At 38.5% G+C, this 15,732-nt stretch overlaps 1 protein-coding gene across 1 annotated transcript in view; it reads left to right on the top strand.

Annotated features, from left to right (window-relative positions):
• Nucleotides 1-15,732, top strand: part of LOC118277730 (protein CBFA2T3) — a 59,380-nt gene that overhangs the window by 23,849 nt on the left and 19,799 nt on the right. Inside the window, exon 2 of the mRNA XM_035596640.2 lies at nt 14,141-14,213. Within this exon, the coding sequence (XP_035452533.1) occupies nt 14,141-14,213 (73 nt within the window). The remainder of the gene's footprint in view (nt 1-14,140; nt 14,214-15,732) is intronic.

Raw genomic sequence — 15,732 nt, 5'->3', positions numbered from 1 at the left:
CAACCCGCATTGAGCAAGAGTGGTGGTTATTGCTTAAACCTTCTCCGTGTGAGAAGATGCCTTTGGTCAACAGTAGCCACTTATAGGCTGTTAATGTTGAATAGCTTCACGCATATAATTATAGGTCTTATGTAAACTTTTTTATAATAATAGCCGGCAAACGACACCGACAGCTCACCTAATGGAAAGCAATCGGCGGCACTCATAAACACAGGTAACACCAAAGAACAAATAATGGGAAGACCTGTGGCCTTGTATAACCTCTTTAGATTTTTCTGTATAACTGCTATTAGTATTAATTTTATTATAACTTTCGAGAAACATACTAAATTCATTATTATGTTTGGATATTTATGGATTAATATAATATTTATGGAATGCTGCTTATGAACATGAGCCTCTAGCATGGCTTGAAACTAGTCGAGTTCCTCGTCAAACAGTTACGAGAGTAAACCGATAACATAATAATTAATTTTTAAACTGACATGGTCACTAACACTAGTACATATTAACTCAGTTAATCCGTGATCATGGCGCTTGCAACAGTGCCGAAATATCGGAAACTCATTTCGAGTTCTAATACTAATAATAAGCAATGCTATTAATATAATTATAATGTAATAGGCTCACCAGCTATTACATGGGACTTAGTACATAAATTGTAAAATTTAGGTGTACATTGGCTTTATATGCCATAATGTACACCTCTGCCTACCCCCGTCGGGGATTAAAGGCGTGACGTTTGACGCTATTAATATAATTGTAAATATCTTTCTATATCAGTGTACCAGCTTTAAGCAATATCTTACAAATCTTACAACTAGTATCTAATAAAATCCACACGTTTTATTATAAATAACATGGCCGGAGTAACAATGCGTGCGTGTGACGGAACCAGCTGAACGGTATTTTTCATCCCCATGCGTCCCCCTCGCCTCAGGCTCCGGTGGCGCCCCCTACATCAATATGGGAGCACTGTGTTTTAGACTATAGGTTGACCAGAACGGATTACGTGGTTTTTTGACGGATTCCTTGGAAAAGTGGACGTGTTTTGTTTTGTGTTCGGTTGATGAGTGGAATTGTGACTGGAGTAATTGTACAAATCCCGATTTGACATGAGTATTGACTCATGTCAAATCCATTGAGTCAATACTCATGTCAAATCGAATCTACGATTTTAGGAACGATCACCCAGCTTTACTGACGGACAGATTGACTTTTTATTTGTTGATGTCTCAAAAGTAGGATTAAAGATAATGGTTTAATTGAAATAAATACTTTGAAATACGTAGGTATATTTTTTGGTTTACATTCTTAGTAAAAGTCGCTGTGGACATCTTAAACTCTATGATTCTTTTAAAAGTTATAAAAGGACAACTTTTTAAGTAAGTAATAAAATACTACACTAAACTAAATGTGTTATAAAAACAATACCATAATTATTGATGACACCCAAGTATTTGGCATTAGACTCGTATACTTTACAAACAAACAAAAATATCCTTTTTTACTCATTGGCGTCGATGCGGACGAATTTTTTGATGATTTGTAGATAGTAAATAATTTTTAGTTTTTAAGTTTTATAGTTTAGTTGTAAATATTATACTGTAGTAGTATATTGAATGTTCTTATAAGTAAATGCCATTTGTGTAAAAAATACTTGAATAGAAAAAATATACGGAAAAGAGTTCCTCTTTAAACAACTCATTACTACACCATAACAAGCATTTACTTTAAGAAATGCAAACGCCATAAAACAGTTCCTCCACTACATCCAGCCTGAACAACAAGGGGGTGGGCAGAAGAGCAGGTGTCGCTTCCCATGGCATGCTAATGGGCTCGTCCTAAGTGGGCGAGCCTAAGGCGTGTTGTCTTAGGCCCAGCGCCGTATTACCGATCACATTTTATTGTATGTAGTGAATTAGTGATGGTGCTTAGGGTCTATAGTACATGTTCTGTGTCTGTGAATATTTATGGGGTCAATATTTGTGTGAGGATTGTCGGAGGGTGGGAGGGTAAGTGAGAGTTTTGAATGAGGTTTTAGGATTTTTTCTAATTGCGGCGCAAGTCATAAAGTGCAGAATAGAAATTGTACCTGATTTGTCGATACGGCGTAAGGTATAAAGTACTGTCTAGATATTGTACCTGATTTTTGATTAGAGGCGTAATATTATTATAAAGAATACAGCCTGCACACTCCCTTTTCACCATTTGTGTTGTAAGTCCCATGTGTTAGGGGGTGAGTCTATTGCCATATACTGGACACAATTCCAGACTTCGAACTACTACTGAGAATTTTTATCGAAAAACCGAAAAAAACCAGTAATCCCTTGTCCGACCCGGGAATCAAACTCGAAACCTATTGCCACTCATTCGTCTTGAACAACATTAAAATCTACGAAAAGTAAAAAATATTATAAGTTGCAAAACCGACTTCGTTTGAGACCTTAGTGAACATAGGTACAATTATGTATATTTTTATATAATACTATAACTTATAAAAATACATAAATAATAAAATACAATACAGTAATAAAATATACAAAAATATTCACATTACATTCAACGAGATTCGTAGCGCGTCCGCGTAGCGGTGTAGCCTGCACCATTCGTAGCATATTGCTACGCGGCTACGCTCGTAGGCCTAGCCGCGTAGCCTACGAAAAAGTTTTTTGATTATTTCATTTTTTGTGTGTGTAATGTGTACTTTTTCTGTTATACACTTATTAAGGATATTATTTTCTCTCCTTTTAATAAATAAAATCAAATTAACTTTGTTTTGTCCAGCGCTTACTTAATTGAATAGCAGAATTTTGTGCAATGCCTAAATAAACAGCTTGATGATAGTGGAAACTTTTTCTACGTCAAAATATCTTGATCATATCTATATTTTCTTATATTGGTGGCCAAGAAGATCGTTAATAACTCGTGGATTTGACTGTCAAAAACATGATTTTTGCGGTATCTAGTTGTGTAACTGTTGTGTAACTATAGCCAAATTAAATATCAACTTTATTCTTACACAATTTTCAGAACACCTTTTGAAAGAATAATTTTAAGAATCAAACTTATTAGAACGATAATATGGTTATATTTTTAAAACTTGACCCCATATTATAATTTTCGCCAATGTCATTATGTGTATTTAGTCAACACCATCACCAACGTCGTCATCAACATCATCAGAGTATAAGTGGCCACTGATGACCAAAGGTCTCTTCTCACATGGAGAAAATTTGAACACTGCAGTTAATCTTTTTTTTTTTACATTTAATGGGTCGACGTTTGGCCGCTATCTCACCTGATGGTAAGTGATGATGCGGCCTACGGTGGAGCACGTCTGCCCATAAGCAACCTATTCACTCGGGCCTTGAAGACACCCAAGTTATACCCATCAGGAAACACAGACTCCGGCAAGGAGTTCCACTCCCTAGCAGTTCGCACAAGGAAGCTTGAAGCGAAGCGCTTCGTGCGAGTGGGTGGGATATCTACCATGAAGCGGTGACGCCTCGCCGATTGTCTTGTGGTTCGATGATGAAAAGGACTAGGGGGAATCAAGTTGTGCAATTCTCCGAAATGTATCCGGTAAAAAACGGAAAGGCTTGCGACCTTGCGCCTGTGTTCAAGGCTTTGAAGCCGGGCCTCCACAAGCGCATCATCATTGATAAGCTTCCTGGCACGCCTTTCAATGTGTTCGAGCGCATCCAGCTGGTATTTGGCCGAGCCGTCCCAAAGGTAATCAGTTAATCACTGCAGTTACTCAATGCGGCTTGGTGATTTCAAACTTACAATCAAAAATTATAATTAGCCCAGGTTTCCTCACGATGTTTTCCTTCACCGTTTGTCAGTGGTATCTAAATAATCTTAGAAAGTACATATAATTCTAATAATAAAGTTACATTGAAACTGACCCGTTGTTGGTAGGTTTCGAACACGCACTCTCAAGCATGAGAAGCGGACGTCTTATTTTATTTAATTAGTCAATAACCACTAACAAAAATTCCTAATTCCCAATTACAATTTAGCCCTCACATTAAACACTAATCCCCTCCACACACGGCATAGATCAACTAAAATCTCTGTGTACAAGCGCTGCAGTGAAAATCCAAAATTATCGTGACACATACATATATAAATGTTTGTTTGTCCATCCGTTTGTTTGGACAGCGGGCGAGCGCGCGCAGATGGTACTGTGAATTTATATGTTTGCACTTTTCAATCCTACTGCTACTCGTGTGCTGTGGTACTGGCCGAGATTGGGATTATGGGTTAAATGGGATGTGGGTGTAATGGTTTAGTTTAGGGCCTATTTTGTAAACGTCTGATTGAGGTAGTGTTAGTTTAAGTGATACGTGTTTCGTATGGGAAATTGTCCGTCATGTCAGTTGTATTAAGAGAAAGTTAAATTAACTAAACAACGCGGTTTACTCACGTACATAATTATAGCAAAAAATTTAACATTTATACAAGTCGATTAAGACTTGAAGATAGATTTTCTTATTGTTTCATTGAACTGAATGAATTCTTTAAGTCTCGAGTGCAAAGATTGTTTATACTAATTATCAGTAAACGAGATTTGTCAAACCCATTAAATATAAGAAAAAATCATAGGCGAGGTAATCCTCTATTAATATTCATTACAGATGAACTTTTCCTTTTTTTAATCACTTTTAACTATTCTTCCTACCCCACAGCGTCATAAAATCAAGTATATTTACAAAAGCACTAGCTCACACTCCCCTTTTATTCTAGAACACGGTATTATCGTACAAATTGGAAGCACTGCAGCGACATCTGTCGGCGAATCTTTTTTATATTAATGTCGACAGCTGGCCGCCCGCGCATATTGTAACATACTATCGTACTGTAAACTTAGTGCGGATTTGTGGGGAACATAGAAATTACAATTGTGTGATTGTATATGTATGTGTGTTATTGGCAGTTTTTTATGGTATAAGCCGGTAAACGAATAGACAATTTACCTGATTGTAAGCAATCGCCGCCGCCCATGGACACACCGAAACACCAGAGACTTTAGGAATTTAAGGGTTGTTGGGGAATCGGGAATTGGGAAGTGGTAATTGGTTCTCCGGTAACCTTATTCATGAAACGAATCACAACGCCAGCGTTGTTTCACGTCGATTTTCTGTTCGAGCCGGCCCATTCGTGGCAAAGCATGGCTCTCCCACACTTAAAAGGGCAGTAGGGTACTTTTGTAACTACCTTTACTCCTTCCCGCGAGTAAGAATTAAAGGATTACAGATTTGACATAGATTGGCCAGCAACGATCTTTTCTAAACGCGAACCTTCTACACTGATCTTCGTGTAATGTAAGCATGAAGATTATGACAAACCATCTTCCGTAGAGGAGTAGCCACAGACTTCTTTTAATGACTTTTCCCGCTTAAGGTGAGCCGAGACAGAGTGTCTAACTAAGAATCACCCTGTTTCTACTTCTGCTTTGAGCTCTTACCCTATCCTACTATTTTCCGAAATGTGAATCACGCAAATATGCAAGTATATACTTGGCCAGACAAGTATATTTTATTTTATTTTATAGGCATAGTAACAAACTCCAGACCGAGAAATACATAAACATATTACATACATTACAAAAAGTAATTAAATATAGAACTAATATTATACATAACGTGTACAAATGCACTAAGGCTACTATGCCTGACTAAAATAGGAAAGGTGTATGAGATGATTTTACAGAAATCGGTATAGAATGGGGGTATTAACACCACCTACAAGGTGGAACCACCTTAGACAGCAGGCTTAGTACAAGTTTGTTTAACGTTCAATGAGATCGACACGAAAAATCAAAAAAATAGATTTTTCGACATTCGGCGCTTTGAATTGCTGGCTCAAACCAACCAGTTAGAGCGTCGAGCGCTCTCTTGTTTCGATTTCCTTATACGTAAAACAAACTCATGGTTAGCCCTCAGAAAACCTGGTAAAGGTCGCAAGGATTCGCTGTGCTGGTGGCACTGGTGGCCATGGCTTCTAACCAGCCTATCTGGAAATTATTGAGGAAGGCCTAAGTAAAATAGTGGACGTCTTCTGGTGGGTATGATGCTGAATGTGTACAAGTTTTTTTTCTTGCTATCAGGGGTAACGAAGCAGATAGATAACCTGACGGTAAACGATCAGCGCCACCCAAAGATACGGGTACCTACTACATTAAAGGCGTCACAACTGCATTAAAATTGAGTTATATTTAAAACGCCAAATCTATTTCTAATTCGATCACATGGCTTTAATAACCGATGGCATTGACCCCGGTTCTGTGCTACCAGTGGTGGCTGGCCAGTAGCGTGCACTCAGTGGCCGCGGTGAGCACTGGCCGGTGGCCGCATCCGCTCAGCTGTGTGTTGTGTAATAGCTGGCGGCCATATGGCCACACGTGCTGTGAATGCTGTGATGTATGATTTTGTTACACATTGCTACGACGCTGTAGCTGAAAAGATGAAACAAATTATTTTCTTTTTTTTTGTGTGTCTGTCGGTTGTGACTTTAAGTTATATTTTGTAACTAGCTTCTGCCCGCAGCGTCCCTCGTTGTCGTGGTATAAGAAAAGTAGCCTATGTGTTATTCCAGATCACAATCTATACCTGTTTCAAAATTCATCCAGACCAAAATAATCTATCCCTGTTTCAAAATGTTTCCCAATCCCTTCAGCCGTTTTGAAGTGATTGAGTGACAAACATACACACAATATCACAAACTTTCGCATTTGTAATAATAGTAAGATTTGAATTTTCCTAAATGTATGTATAATTTTTTTTTCCTCCCAAATCTTGGGTAAAGCTAATACAATTACAACATTTTTTGTTCCGAGTTGAACCTGCTAATGCAGCGGTTCATCAACAGCTGGTTTAAATCTATTGCTTGAGTATACCTCTACAATATTACCCAATTGACTTAAAATTTCAACCCTTAAACATCCAACCACTGCCAATCACTATTTACTTTGATTGTTATAAACTATAATATAATTATGACAATAGTTGTTGCATACACAGAAATCACCAAAAAATCCTTCAATTTCCGTACATCCGTGATTTGATCCGTGAGCTACACGTCTGCCGACCTCCTTGGCGGCAGCTGTGCGTGACGTGCGCGCTGTAAACACGGGACACGTGCCGCATACGGCACGCATGTGCGCCGGCTGCCGTGGCGCGCTCCGGAGATGGAACCACGAGTGAAGTAGTGCGTGGAGGACTAACTTCGATGGAAATTGCTATTGTTTAATTTTAATTATAACTTTCGTGAGACATACTAAATTAATGATTATGTTATTGGCTTGATCACGTAACTGTTTGACGAGGGACTCGACTAGTTCAAGCCATGCTAGAGGCTCATATTCATGAGAAGTATTCCGTGACACACGACATATTAATTAATTTACTATCCTTTGTTTCAAAGTTTATATTTCTTTTCTATTTCTTTATTTTGTTAAACTTGTTGAAATGAACAAATTTTGTGGAGAGTTAGAAATACCAGTTTTTTATAGAAATTTTCTTGTAGTAATCATACTTACAAAATTTTACTGAGGATAAAGCTAGTTAAAATCATTTTTCAATCAATGAAATGCAATGGTCGAGTTACATAATGTCAACAATACCGGAAACGATTAAAACATAATTCTCCGGTAACCACACACTCCGAAACATAATGCAAGCGTTGTTTCACGTCAATTTTCTGCGAAGCGCTATCACTTCATCATTCTTGAAACTGAACTCTCTGGTGTGTACATACTCCTGCTCGCTATGTGTGTACCGCGGCGCCGCCTGTTGTTGCCGCCATTACATCGCCGTCCGCAATAACAGTTTGTGTTGCCATCAATCTAGTTTTATGTGACCTTAATGATAACTCCGAGTCTTCGCATTTGCTGCTAATTCAAACATTTCATATGCAAGCGTTGATACAGTTATTTATTACCTGAATTGATAAACTTTGCGTGCTATCTTAGGTTATATATAAATGTTATGTTTATTGTTTTTATGTAAACTATTTTATTGACCGTCATTTTTATTGTGAGTAGTAGTAGTGTTTTTACAATGAGACAACCTATCTCGCGAAAATGCGGAATATTGATATTTTCTTTGGAATCTCGAATTGTATTATGTGATGCCTGATAGTGATCTCATTTATCAAGCGAAACATTACTAAGATCAATTAAGATGTGCTTAACTTTTGATATCATTATTATGGGTCAATAGGCAGTAAATAGATTTCTATCTCATGTACCTAATTATTTAAATTATGTTTTTTTTCGGGAACCTTTAGGCTTCAAATGTTAACATGTTCTATTTTTCCCAGTGGACCATTTATTTAGACACATCCTATGGTATAATGCTTATACATATAATGTTTATGTCTGTATACGAGCTGGAGTGTGGTTGACGCGCGCCCACTACTGACTGGTCACCAACGGCGGCGGTAGACCCGTGGCCGTGGGCGTAGGTTCGAGCCCTTTTCCTGACACGCGTGTTATCGCCCGCGCGGCTTTGGTCCACATGCAGGCTGTCCGCATCCTATGATTTCATAATTATTTTCCTTTAATGCGCAGGGCACGCACGTAGAATGTGGGTTGGCTGCGGGTGGTCAGCCCGCGTGCACGTTATCTTTTTTTGTGAGATAAGCCGGTAAATGAGCATACGGATAACCTGATGGTAAGCAATCGCCGCCGCTCGTGGAAACACAGGTGCACTCTCTGTTCCCTTACCCTCTAAAGCCCATGGGACGACAGACCGCCACTGCCGGAGAGAGGTCAGGCATGGGGCACACCACAGAACTTCCTGACTCCGTACTAAAAAAGTCCCATTATCGCCTTTTTGCCGGCGTTGGAATCGTACCTGCGATGCGTTGCAGCCGGTCAGACAACCATTGCGCCAAAAGTGCAGTCAATCATAATTAATAAATAATAATATACTAGTACTACCATCAACAGCTTACTAACGAGTATCGATATTAATAAGAATGTAATAAAACAACAGACAGACGGACGGACCGACCTTCCTGCTCGATGTGTATAAATATTTAGCCGAGAAACATATACGTCTGCTTATTGCACAGCGTCCACAGACCACTGCCAGGGAATTAAAAACATTCGATTTAACTCATTCAAGTTTATATTGGACTAGTTGTTAGTCCTGGCTTCGCTTGGGGTACTATACGTTCTGAAGTTGATATACCTTTTAAGGAAAGAGAATACTCCTTCTTAAACCGGTGATTAGCATTCGCATATGTAACTCCTTTAGTGATACAGATGTTCGTTTGCATACTATTATATGTATAAAAAAAGAATCCGGAGTTGCGGACTACCTAGCGGGTTTATCGGGGCTCCAAAAGCAGGAGTAGGAATCGGGTGGTTTTTAGTCAGTAAGAGTCTGACACTCTCTCTCGCCTTATCTAAGGCGAGAGAAGAAATGGAATGATTTCCTCATCTCACCTCAAAAAAAATCTACAACCAATTTTTGGTGACCCATTTTTTTCTCCTAGGCGTCAGTCGTGGTAAATACCTATGAGAGAAATTTCCGTTTCTTTATTCAGCCGAAGTCTTCTATAAAATATATAAATTATTTTCATCAGTTTTTAGTGAAGCTTATTTACTTAGATGCCTACAAATAAAATAGCATTTCAACGATTCGTTTTTATTTGTGTACATTACCCACATACATAGAAGTTTATATAAACATTAGTATTTTGGCAGTGCATCCACTATTCCTGGCGTACGGACGTCTGGAAAGCTAGTTGTGACTAATGCCTGGTTTCTGTCTAGATTTCTTTAGGTTTATTCTGTCTGTGACGTCATTATTAAGTAAACTGTGCCTGGAGATTGTAAACCAGTCATCGTTGCGATCTTTAAAGGCTTGAGAGAAACTTTTTCCAGATATTATGGAGCGTTAACATGTAGTTTTTATTTGTACTACTTGCAAATGCAAAGCAGCTATATTAACCAGAGCTGTTGTAGACTCTACTCTGTAAGATAGGGCGCTTTTCCACCAGAGATGGGCTATGGTATAGTACTCTCAACGGATCTTGGCAGGTCTGAACTACGTGCAGAAGGCTGCGCAATAAGTATTTTCTAGAACCAAATGGTGGCATGAGGCGAGGTACGGGGGGCGGCGATCTAGGCTAGAGATTGACCATTTCTAAACACAATTGACCCTTTACACTTATTGCGCAGCCTTCTGCACGTAGTTCAGACCTGCCAAGATCCGTTGAGAGTACTGTACGTTGCTGTGGATGCGTTTGTCTTCCACCAATCATATTCATTGATACACATAACTTAGCACTAGTGGAAATTGACTCAGCTAGGCTATGTTTTATATTATATGGAAAGATGCGTGCTATGGATGGCTTCCCTACTATCGATACATCGCATACTCGAGTTGCGCATCTTTCTCACACAGCTACTTTGCGGCAGCGCATCTTCATAGCACATCTTACTCGCACAGTTACACGGCTTAGTATCGGTAGAAACGATCACGTAGTTTCACAGCTTAGCTATTACATCTTTGTAGCTTAGCTAGGTGGCAGATCTCTGGTGGAAAAGCATTCTAAGAGAGAAATTAAAAACATTACAACTCTCTTAAATGTTTTTCTCTTAAATAACTCTCGAATTAAGTTGTGATTTTTAATTTTTATATACGTAGGTACTAGTCTAGGGAGCAAGCATAGTCATCACACCACCTACGTTTTATGAAACTTCGAAGAGACTAAGTAGATTTCATCATCTAACCACCGATATTTAGTCGACAGTAATCCCAGATCCCACAAATACAGAATCTATGTACTCAAGTAAAACAAATTGTCACAGTTCGAGCTGAACTCGTCAAATTGGGAATATTTCCCCCGGAGTAGGTATAGCAGTGTTGGCAATCAATATATTTTAATAAATACTTGTGTAAATCACGTCTATAAGCCGGTGTACGGCGCCGCGTGCTCAACTGTTGCGGGCGGAGCGGCCATGATATTTTTCAACACGACGCACCTGAGCTGTGCCCGTACCATTTGTTCAACTCGATATTATTTGTAGTGAGTTTTTTTTTTGAAGTGAGTTCGAATTGTTAAACGTCCTTTATAGGTCACATCTTAATTTTTTTTATGTTTATTTATTTTATAACATAAATAACTATATGTAGTGGCTATACTTAATAACACTTTATTCTTTTATACCGATCATCATAATTAAATAATCTTGTGTCATTTAAAGAGAGAGAATACAGATGTAATAACTACGTTCTATGGCATCCATAACTAACAAACTTTTACACAAGTTCGTTATTGCTCAGAAACATTTTTATACACAACTAGTCGTACTTGTGACAAATGCAACTGTCTGGCAAAAGGTCCCTGGTTCGATTCCCGGGGTAAAGTATTGCTGGGATTTTTAGTTTATCCAAAATTTCTCAGTATTAGCACGGTGTCTAGAATTGTGCCCAGTATATGGCAATAGACCTACCCCCTATTACATGGCACTTATAACATAAATGGTAAAATATGTGTATACATTGTACAGCGGCATTACGTGCCGTAATGTGTACCTCTGCCTACCCCTTCTAGGATAAAAGACGATACGATACGATATTTATACACAAATATCAATCTTATCGTTTTTAATCACTTCTAATCACAACAAAGTGACATAAAATTATTATGACACACCCCTTACAATTAAATCATTTTCCTTCAAAATTCTCGCACCCTTCTAAAACCAGTGGTAGGGGTATGGGTGGGGTGGCGTACCCTCGGCCCAGCACAGGTGCGGCCGAGCACAGGTGTCACCGGATCCAATACAATCTTTACTTTCGCACATAATTGGAATACCACTGTGTACCTACAACCTACTGTTCGGATACTGGTATAGTTAGTTATAGTTCAGGAGTTGTTAATTATTTTATGATGGCATTGTGTAATTGGACTTAGGATTTGGTGTAATAGCAATTGTGTATGTGATAGCAATTGCCGTAATATGCACCTTTGTCTACCTCTTGGGGGATAAAAAGGCGTGATGTTGTGTGTGTGTGTGATGATTTGGTGTGGTTAAAGAAAGAAATTGTTGTTAAATGTTTTTGTTTTTAAGTTCTATTTAGAATCGCCTTGATGAATGAAGTCAGAGGTTTTTGTCTTTTGTCCGTCCGTATAATAAAAGTTAAGTAAGAAATACTCCAAAAATTGCCTCATTTACGGCTTTTATTACTCTTACAAACCCAGTACAATAAACAAGATATTTCTAACATAAGTTAAGTACCCATTTTCAACACACATCCACTTAAATCACAAACTCATATATAATTCAGTCGAATTAAAAGAATCTAAAGCATGTTAAGTATAAACAGAGGTCAGGAAACGTCGCTCCTATGAATGGACAGCTATACTAGCAATACTAGCAGATATAAAAACATCAATAGGACATGGGTATTGCAGTGCACTCATTAAATATTTCGTTACATTCTTGAGAGTAACGAGTTTAGAATGAAGGCATGGTCACCATCCACTGCTGGACTATCAGTCTGCTCTCTGAGATGGTTTTCTCTAATTTCCACTCTTCGCTAGTGGGTTGGAGATTGCTGTAAAATGTTTTAGGCTGCTGCTCCGTCTATATCAAATGTTTAGTTAGTCTCCAGTCGACTCTTATGATACCCGCGGGAAGTGAAGGGGTGGTTACAAAATTATTCTTCTCTACCGCGACAAATTAATTTTTCAAAAATAATATTTTATGACCCATTTTCGATCACAGTAACAATTTAAGATGTAGGTACAATGTCAGCAATTTTATACGAACAGCTGTTTTGATTCAAATAAAAATACGTTAGCAATATATTTTGGCAGTGCTAGTTTAACGTGCGTCCGCTAGATGGTGCTGTACTATGTTTGCAGACGGATGTTGTGGCTCAGCTGACGCGCGCGGCGGAACATTGTGCAGACTCGCAGACGCACCGCTTGAGGACCGTTCATACTGGGGCACACGTGATACTGCTGTTGTTTCTTAGATGTTTGATTAGTTTTATATATTTGCAACATCACATATTTCTAGATTCCATGAAAATTCATATCTAAGACTACATGTATCTACCTAATACTGTTGTCACTAGGTAAATTGTGAAGTAGCAAATGAAAGATTTTTAATTTAACATGATTATTTACAGTAAAAAATCAAAATCATCACTGGTTATTTCCCACTACTAAGTATTAGGCAAAGATGTCTCCATCGTCAGCTCTTTGTATTTTACCAATAACCATTTCACGAATTTCGTTACTGGACATGACAAAACGTACTCGTAGCTACATATTATGTCTCAGTATGAGTCTGACACTTTCTCTCGCCTCGCCCTGGCGAGAGAAGACATTGGATGATTTCCCTTAAAAAAATACTACTACATATGTCTGCATAGTCCCTACAGCTGATTTTTAAGTTTCTTCAGTATTTAATTTGAAACAAGCACTTCGAATTTTAAGTAATGAAACTACAGTACAGTTGCGTACAGTGTACACGAGCTACAACTCTCAGAAAGCAGGTGTACGCTGGAATCCAGCTGGCGTACGTCACGGCGACGCGGCGATGTAAACCAGACGCCCGAGCGACACGCACTGTACACAACGCTGCTCTAGCTCTCCTATATATTCTAGGCTATCTAGATTCTAGACTTAGGTTATTGGTATGCTGACTAAGACTTTGTATTAAAAATAAATAGATATGTACTATTTTTTATGGGATTTTAGGGTTGATTAATGTTGTGGTTGATTGTTTATTGCAAAATGGTATTGTTTACTGCTGAATTTTTGGCAGGATAAGTTATTTCAATGAACTGATGTGTGTTCCAAGTCTGAGTGTGATGTTTAAGTGATAAATCTCGATAACGAAAGTATATTTGGGAATAAACCAAGTAGTGAAGGAAGATATGTTAACTGTATCAAAGCATTAACTCCCAAAAGGAAACTGTTGAAGGCAAATCCTCTGCCAAGCGTCGGTCACCAGTTTCCGTTAACTTTTGTTATGTAATCACGCCAACTTTTTACCGGAGAAAAAACTGGAAACATTCTTAGAAAAAGTCTAGAAATAGTACCCGTGTTAAGACTTTTAGAGTACCGTACCTATCATTAATTACCGCATGTATTGTTCCAGATGGAGGCGAAAGTGAAGGAGGAGGTCCCGGACAAGGACTACACACAGCCGACCACCACCGAGAGGAGGAAATGTGAGTGACAACTCTACATTACTCTAAAACTGCTATAGTCTATATTGGACCTATTAATTTATTTTCCACTATATCGCTAAATACTAAATGGACTGACAAAAGTTGTCATCAGAGGCATCAACCTTGTTATCCTGGTTGCTTTCTTTTCCAAGACATACCGGGGTCCACTTTTTTTTGCCCGCCACAACCTCCCATACCGCTCCAATTCCTGTAAGCCAGGAACTACAGTAGGTAGATACAACTATGAAAACATTGAAGTCCGGCGCGTCTCAGGGACATAAATGACTGTCTTGGATTCCGTAACGAAATAAATCAGAAGATATTATTAGAGGAGAAGCGTTTTTAGTCAGTAAGAGTCTGATACTTCCTCTCGCCTTGCCCGTGGCGGGAGAAGTCATTGGATGATTTTCATTCCTCAAAAAAATAAATAAATAGATAAACAAACTTTCACGTTTAAATTTATTTATTAGTGTAATACTTAGACCGATTTTCAAAATTTTTTGTTACCTAATAGATGGAGCCCCATGACTAAGACCTACGTCATAAGACTCGAAGCACGACTAAAAGATAACTAAGTATAAAGTATAGCAAAAAGTACCTACATTTCACACTTACCTAAAGATCCTGAAACGTTTTGAATGGCTAGTATACGTAAAGTATTATTTCCAGTGAAATAAATAGATGATGTATAGAACAACAACGCATTATTGCCGGGGCCGGGACGCGGCCGGCGATGGGAGAGCGCGCAACTGTTGGCGATCATAATCTAGTGACGGTACCGCGGAGCACGAACCGGGTACACACTGATGTGGAGACACTGGAAGTGGCTTGGTTGGGCGTAGTTGGGATTGATGGAAAGAGACAAAAAATGTTTTTTTATTGTTTTGTGAGAATGTAAAAGAGATGTAGAATTTTTCCGTGGCTATGCACTATCCTTTCTTCATGAGCAGCATTCCGCAACACACGCCGCGGCGCGGCTGTCACGCTGCTACTAGCATGGCTAGATGTAGAATTTTCCGTGGCTTTGCACTATCCTTTCTTGGGTGTAAAAGACTTTTTATGTTCTTTGTTGCAATTGCTAGAAATGTAATCTGTCTGCTATTCGTTATAGGAAAAGCGCGAATATCGTGTCGTAGTGTAGAGTAAAAAAGCTTTTTTTTGGTCTTGTTTATAAAAAACATACTAATTTAGTTCGTTAGACTTACACATTTTAATACTGCTAACCGCCGAGCCGAGTCAGATATGACTCGGCGAACTTCGTATAGCCTCAAACATTTTTTTTCACCTTTAAAACCTTCCCTGGACTTTCACAAATAATTCATGACCAACATTTGCTAAATCGTTAAGCGAGACTATCGAACCGAAATTGATTTGTATATACATACATATACATATGTATAGGTAAAGATTATAACTAACGCGATAACACCAACCTAAATTATTTTACAAAAACATGATCCGTCACAATAGTATTTTGAACACAAAAGCAGATGATTATGAAACAATTAGTAGATAAGGT

Source organism: Spodoptera frugiperda, chromosome 10 (assembly GCF_023101765.2).
Source record: "Spodoptera frugiperda isolate SF20-4 chromosome 10, AGI-APGP_CSIRO_Sfru_2.0, whole genome shotgun sequence".
Classification (NCBI taxonomy): domain Eukaryota; kingdom Metazoa; phylum Arthropoda; class Insecta; order Lepidoptera; family Noctuidae; genus Spodoptera; species Spodoptera frugiperda.
This window is presented reverse-complemented; position numbering and strand designations above follow the sequence as displayed.